The following is a 6,881-nucleotide window of genomic DNA, read 5'->3' as shown; positions in this document are numbered from 1 at the left end:
ACCGTCAAGGTTGTCAAGGCGAATCTTATATAATTCGGTGCCGTATGCAATGCTCATTGCTCCGCCAGTCATGTGACAAATATATACAAGAAAATATATAGAAGTGGAGGGTTTTTTTCTCTTTTATGTCAAACAAGTTGGCAATTCGTATTAATATAATCTTGGATAATATTGTGTGTTTTTGAATGCATACATAAACAAATTTTAACAGAGAAATGTTATTGTCACTTTAAATTTTTTATTTTGCACTCTTTATTGGTGTTTTTTTTCTTTTCTAAATAGAGAAAATTTAGAATGCACAATAAGAGTTTTTGAGTGCTAATAATAATTTCCATTATAAGTTAATTTAGATTATACAATTATATATGTTGTAGTCACATCTGTCTCATATTAACAGTTTAATAACATATGAATTCTTTAAAGGAAGCTTTTGAAGGAGGAGATTCCTAATTATATTTTACTTTATTTATAAAAATTGGGATTAGTTGGTGGGCCCACACCACATTAAACTTTAATGATTTGAATCGTCTATTTTTTAAGTTTCACCTCATAGATCATCCTTACAAAATATTAGCCAAGTCGAAAATATTTGAGGCATCTAATTGGGTTCAAAGAAATTGACAAACACTTTGTTCTTTAAAAAATTTCAACGTGATAATTAAATAGGCAAATAGTTTCGAATTAAATTAATTTTTTGTAAGGATGATCAATGAATCGAGATTTACAAAATAATCAATTTGAATAATTGAAATTCAACGTGAAATTACCGTATAACTAGTCTCAATTTTTACTCAAAAATAGATATCCCCTTATTCAAAGGTCTATTCTCTAAATATAAATTACTCTACTCAATCCAAAGTTCTAAAAGACGCTAGGCGCTAGTTGGAAGGCGGGGCTAGAGCCTAGCGCTTAGGTGGTTAAGTGAGGCTTAGACGGGCGCCTAGGCGGACTAGGTGTATTTGAGTGAATTTATTATATTTCGTGTAAATAAGTGTTTATCTATACTTAAAATATATATAATTCATCATAAACTACAAAATAGAATAACATATATATTATGAAGTATTTGATATAATGAAAACATGGGGAACAAACATATAATGTGTGTTCATTTAAGTATTCAACAAGTTTTACAATTTTTTGAAAAAAAAAAATGCAAAATGAAAGCTATTTATTTTCTGTCTAAGTGAGTCACAACCTAGTCGGTGCCTAGGCGGGTGTCTCAGTAAGTCTAAGCACAATTTCTTAATTTTGAAACACCTAGCCATTAATCAGAGCGGTGACCAACCGCTTAGCACCTATGCGAGAATTTTTAGAACAGTGACTCAATCAAAACTTGAAAAGCAGGCTACAAAACATAGGAAAGACACGTGTCGAGATTCCAACAGCATGCATATCTAGCGTGGTCAACTCCTCCTCGGATCTTCAAAAAAAAAAAAAAAAAAGGGTAAAATATAGTAACATCTGATCTGGAACCCTTCCGAAAAAACAATTAGATTAAAAACAAAACTGAATAAGTAAAGCAATTGAAGCTTCTTCCTGTCTTTTCTCAACCTTCTCTTGATCTCTCTCGTCTTTGGAAAATTTGGACACACTCTTGTGGCTCTCTGTCTCTCTCTGTCTTTCTTATATCCATTGACAATGGAATTATGGAAAAGATATAAACCACTAACAATATTTCTTTATATTTTTGAACCGAATATGCTAATGAAAATTATTACTTTCCTTATATAGGTTAATACTTCAGTCATTTTCTCAAAATTCCAAAAAATATTTTGACGGGAAGAACAACGCCGGGGCTCTTCAAGTACTAAAAACCCAGCATTGCTTTTCTCACCCATATTTTAGACTTTTCCATTTTTTGAGCTTATATCTAATTATTTTATTTTCACAATATTTTATTTTTGGAGTAATAGCAGTTCGGTTTTGAGCTGAAATCTGTAAGAAACTAGAGAGAGTGATTTCATAGTTTGCTGAAGCTTGGCCATGGCAGACATAAAAACTTGTAAGTTTCTCTCTCTCTCTCTCTCTCTCCCCCCCCCCCCCCCCAAGATTCTTATGGGTTTTAAGTAAAACCCATTTGCCAGATTCCCAGAGTGCTAAACCTGTTGCATTTATTTAATTAATCTTGATTTTCGTGTTGAGTTTTAACTGTAATTATTTATTTCAAATTATTTTGGTTTAGTTTTCTATTTAGTTTTGCAGGTTCAGGGCGCTTTACATTTTTGACTCATTCAATTGCTTCAACACAATATACATACATTAATTATAGGAGGCCTAATAATTTTTATTTTTTATGAATCATAAAATAAACCTTTTCCCCCCTCAATGTGTATACACAAAAATCTTAAGGCAGTCACATGTTTGACTTGCACTTTGGGGGATATAGAGTCTTAACAGCTTCATCTCCAAGTTGACATCTTCCTTATATATTTCACATGTTCACATGATTCCTGGTGAATGAGTATCCATGGTTGCAACATCTTCCCTGTTCTTGTGGCTTTGAGCTAATGCCGCGTCATTTTTCGGCTTTTATTTCGAAGAGCCTATATATTTACATACAGTTGATTCATGGCCTAATATATGTTCGATTATTCGGTGTTGTTTTACTACAGTCAATTCTGTTAATTGAAGGCAAAGTGGTATTCCTAGAAGATTGCCATGGGTTATGGTAATTCAAAATCTATAAGGTACATCTTTCTTCCGAATTCTGTTTCGATTTCAACCAATATTTAGGTCATCTTAGTTTATGTTACCGTGTTCCAAACGATATTTTACAATTGTGTTTCCGTTTTTGTTATAAGTTTTGTAGTCTAATCATATAGCTTAGCATAATAAGCTGGTTTCTAATTTTAAAAATTTGTTTTTATTCACATATGAAATTTGAAATTTTCAGATTTCAAGATGATGTTGACTTAGCAAAGCTACCATCGGTCAATGGAGTTGGTGTGGTTAAGCTCAAGTACAAGATTGATGGGGCACCAGTAGCAGAACCCTGCAGAAAGGAGGTTCCTGGGAAGACTGGAAAATCTTTAAAAGCTAAAGTTCTGTCCAGAGTCTTTTCCGAGGACTATGAGAGAGTGCAGAAGAAAATATTAGATCCTCGAGGACAAACTATTCACCGTTGGAACAATATTTTCTTAGTAACTTGTTTAGTTTCTCTGTTCGTGGACCCTCTATTCTTTTACTTGCCATCGACGAGAGATGAATTCTGCATTAGTATTGGAATCCCACTTGAAGTTGTTCTAACAATTGTTCGATCAGTGGCTGATGTATTTTACATAATTCAAATTTTTATTAACTTTCGTAAAGCTTATATTGCACCTTCCTCTCGTGTATTTGGGAGAGGAGAGCTTGTAATAGAACCTTCAAAGATCGCATTGAGGTACCTACGCCAGGATTTCTGGATAGACCTCATTGCTGCCCTGCCCCTTCCTCAGGTATGTTACTTGAAAACTTCTTGTTCACCATTGAGACAAAGCTAATATGCACTAAATTCAGTTCTAAATTTTCATCTTCCTCTCAGGTGCTGATTTGGATCGTAATCCCAACCCTTAGGGGTTCAACAGTGACAAACACAAAAAACTTCCTTCGGTTCATCATAATCTTTCAATACATACCAAGGCTCTTTCTTATATTTCCGCTCTCATCACAAATAGTTAAGGCTACTGGCGTTGTGACAGAAAAAGCATGGGCAGGGGCTGCATATAATCTGATGCTATACATGTTGGCAAGTCATGTAAGTCTAAACAAACCCGTTGTTTCTCTTTCGGAACTTTGAATAAGATAGCTAGTTGTGCATCTACAGCTTGATCACAAATAATACTATAGTCAATGTGTAGACTGAGTGGCTAAGCCTAAGGATTTTCACTGAACCTTATCTTTCTCCATCATATAGAAACACAAAAGAAGGAATAATTACAAACTTACGTGGTTTTTGCAAAATGTGTTACAGTTAAAAGTATTTCAGAAACATATGGAAATGACAAGTTATTTTCAGTTTTCAGCTGTTATAATTCATGAATGGATTTATTTGACTCTTATTAATCTACGAATTTGAGTTTTTTTCAGTCTAAGACTTGCTTGGTTGGTTGAAACCTGAAACGATCATCTGTCATTGCATATAATGACCAAATTTGAAATTTCTCAATTCCTATTCTCGTATTGAATTAAACTGCCCAGCTCATCTTCCTGACTGTCTAATAGACATTTGACGAATACTCGTTCACACCTTTCTTTTTCATTGAACAATCAAGTATTTAAGGAAAATGTTAACCTACTGTGTGCTGCTGATTTTTTTTTATTTTTCTCTGTGAAAAGGTTTTAGGAGCTTGTTGGTACCTTCTTTCAATTGAGCGGCAAGAATCTTGTTGGAGAAGTGTTTGTGATCTTGAGAAGACATTGTGTAAACCTGATTACTTTGATTGCCGTTGGGCTCAAAACCCTGGCAGGAAGTACTGGTACAAGTCGAGTAATGTCACAAATCTATGTAATCCAGATAACAGCTATTATAAGTTTGGTATGTATGGCGATGCGGTGACATATGATGTTACAACCTCGTCGTTCTTCAACAGATACTTTTACTGTCTCTGGTGGGGTCTAAGAAACCTCAGGTAAGCTGTTTGTTTCTATATCTGTTTGTAATGGGCATTAACACATTTGTGAATAATACTTTTAACATTATCCCCTTATGTTCTTTGTAGAATTTTGAGCAACTTATATCTGTAACTTTTTTAAAATCTTCTTCACTGGATGTTTTTGCAAAGGGGCTAACAATGTTTAGTGCAGGTCAAAGCTTAGGCTTGCCTAATTTAAAGTAGATGATTGAGTTATTTTATTTGAAACTTGTGCAGTTCTTTGGGACAAAATCTTTCAACAAGTACTTACATTGGAGAGATAATGTTTGCGATAATCATTGCGACTGTTGGGCTGGTTCTGTTCGCATTGCTGATTGGTAATATGCAAGTAAGTCGTTGGTCAGTGATGTCTCAGTAGGCTTTTACATGTACCTTAAATCTGAGCTTCTAGACAGTCTGGACTTAAATCTGAACTTCTAGACAGTCTGGACTCTGAATTGGCTTGTTACTATGCAACCCATTATATTCTTGGAGTTCTTCTGAAGTTTATATTTCTAAGTTCCGATCACTCTTTCTTTACAATGGCAGACATACCTCCAATCCACAACAGTCAGACTAGAAGAGTGGAGGATTAAGAGAACTGATACAGAACAATGGATGCGTCATAGGCAGCTGCCTCCGGAACTAAGACAGTCTGTACGGAAGTATGATCAATACAAGTGGTTGGCTACTCGAGGAGTTGATGAGGAAACTCTTCTTAAAGGCCTACCTATGGATCTTCGAAGAGACATCAAGCGGCACCTTTGCCTTGACCTTGTTCGTCGGGTAAGTTATTATTATCTTGATAACCAGTAGAACAAATAGGTTTTTATTGATACTACCATGTAATTTTAATTGAAACTATACAAATTTTTGTGTATTCTTTTTTCATTTGGTGAACAGGTTCCTTTGTTTGATCAAATGGATGAAAGGATGCTAGATGCAATATGTGAAAGGCTCAAACCGGCCTTGTGTACTGAGGGCACATTTCTAGTCCGTGAAGGAGACCCTGTCAATGAAATGCTCTTCATAATCCGGGGCAACCTTGATTCTTACACCACGAATGGTGGTCGAACTGGATTCTTCAATTCATGTCGTATTGGTCCAGGTGACTTCTGTGGTGAGGAACTTCTGACATGGGCCTTGGACCCTCGTCCAAGTGTAATCCTGCCATCTTCAACGCGCACAGTCAAATCCATCTCTGAAGTAGAAGCATTTGCTCTAGTAGCAGATGACTTGAAATTCGTAGCATCCCAGTTCAGAAGACTTCACAGCAAGCAACTTAGACACAAGTTCCGGTTCTATTCACACCAATGGAGATTATGGTCTGCTTGTTTCATACAGGCAGCATGGCGTCGATGTAAGAAAAGAAAGGAAGCAGCCGAACTCAAGGCTAAAGAAAACCACAAAGAAACTGAGCCTGCAAAAACACCACCTGTGTTGGGCTTGGTTACTTACGCAGCAAGGCTTGCTGCAAGTACCAGACGGGGTGCCAATAAGCATTCTGGGTCAGATTCTGGAGTCGTTAGCTCATTGCAGAAGCCAGCGGAACCTGATTTTTCTGTTGACGAGGAATGAATGGAGAATCAATACAATTAGGGGCCTTAAAATAGGTTTGAATGGGTGATCTATGCTGTAAATTACTCTCTCGTACGACATATACAGTCAGATTCAGGAATGCCTTAATGTAATTGTTTAATTATTTGGATGATGTTAAATACACTGCACAAATCAAGAACAAGGAATGAAATTACCAAACAGGTTGAAGAACCAACAGAAGCACAAAAGTATCTTGGGTTGAGTCGCGGACAATATTGCTCTCTTTAAGACGTTTCGCGGCTCTGCCCAAGGGGTGCAAGCAGTCACAATCGCCACATCGTCCCCAGGATAAAACAGCCCAGTATCACTACTAACTAGACCTTTCTTGCACTGACAAAGATCTCAAGCTTTCACTCACTATCTTACTCAATGTTCTCTGAAATACTGTTTTAGTTTTTTGTTATCAGTGTGTCTTTTTTCTCAGAACTAGAACCCTAGTTTTATACTACTTTAGAAATACTAACGTTGAAATGGTTGAGAAGAAAGTGCCCTTCAAAACTGGCCATAAAATCAGGGAGCCTTATCAGATGGTTTAGATAAAACATGTATTCAAAGTAAATCTTTCTGTTGGGAAGGATTCTCCACAAAACTAGGAAACCAACGTAAACCCTAATTGACTAGTTCCACGTTCCAAGTTTTTTAAATAAACATGCAAACCCTAACAAT

General features: G+C 36.0%; 1 protein-coding gene across 2 annotated transcripts; it reads left to right on the top strand.

Annotated features, from left to right (window-relative positions):
• The first annotated feature begins 1,522 nt into the window (after positions 1-1,522).
• Positions 1,523-6,386, top strand: LOC126616388 (protein CNGC15b-like). Of its 2 annotated transcripts, none has more exons than XM_050284441.1 (8): positions 1,523-2,005; positions 2,616-2,690; positions 2,897-3,440; positions 3,527-3,739; positions 4,321-4,613; positions 4,854-4,965; positions 5,166-5,402; positions 5,520-6,386. In XM_050284441.1, exons 2-8 carry the CDS (start codon positions 2,662-2,664, stop codon positions 6,192-6,194), a joined length of 2,103 nt encoding a protein of 700 aa, XP_050140398.1. In that variant the 5' UTR covers positions 1,523-2,005; positions 2,616-2,661; the 3' UTR covers positions 6,195-6,386. The 2 variants fall into 2 exon arrangements, with proteins under 2 accessions (XP_050140398.1, XP_050140399.1); XM_050284442.1 differs by lacking the exon at positions 1,523-2,005 and adding an exon at positions 2,343-2,473.
• The last annotated feature ends 495 nt before the right edge of the window (positions 6,387-6,881 follow it).

This window comes from Malus sylvestris, chromosome 3 (assembly GCF_916048215.2).
Source record: "Malus sylvestris chromosome 3, drMalSylv7.2, whole genome shotgun sequence".
Classification (NCBI taxonomy): domain Eukaryota; kingdom Viridiplantae; phylum Streptophyta; class Magnoliopsida; order Rosales; family Rosaceae; genus Malus; species Malus sylvestris.
Note: the sequence above shows the minus strand (reverse complement) of the source record. Positions and strands in the feature narration are given on the sequence as shown.

Coding starts and splice junctions, on each gene's coding strand:
- LOC126616388 (XM_050284441.1), top strand. CDS start 2,662: ATGGGTTATGGTAATTCAAAATCTATAAG. Junction 3,740..4,320: donor TATACATGTTGGCAAGTCAT/GTAAGTCTAAAC, acceptor CTCTGTGAAAAG/GTTTTAGGAGCTTGTTGGTA. Junction 4,966..5,165: donor TGCTGATTGGTAATATGCAA/GTAAGTCGTTGG, acceptor TTACAATGGCAG/ACATACCTCCAATCCACAAC.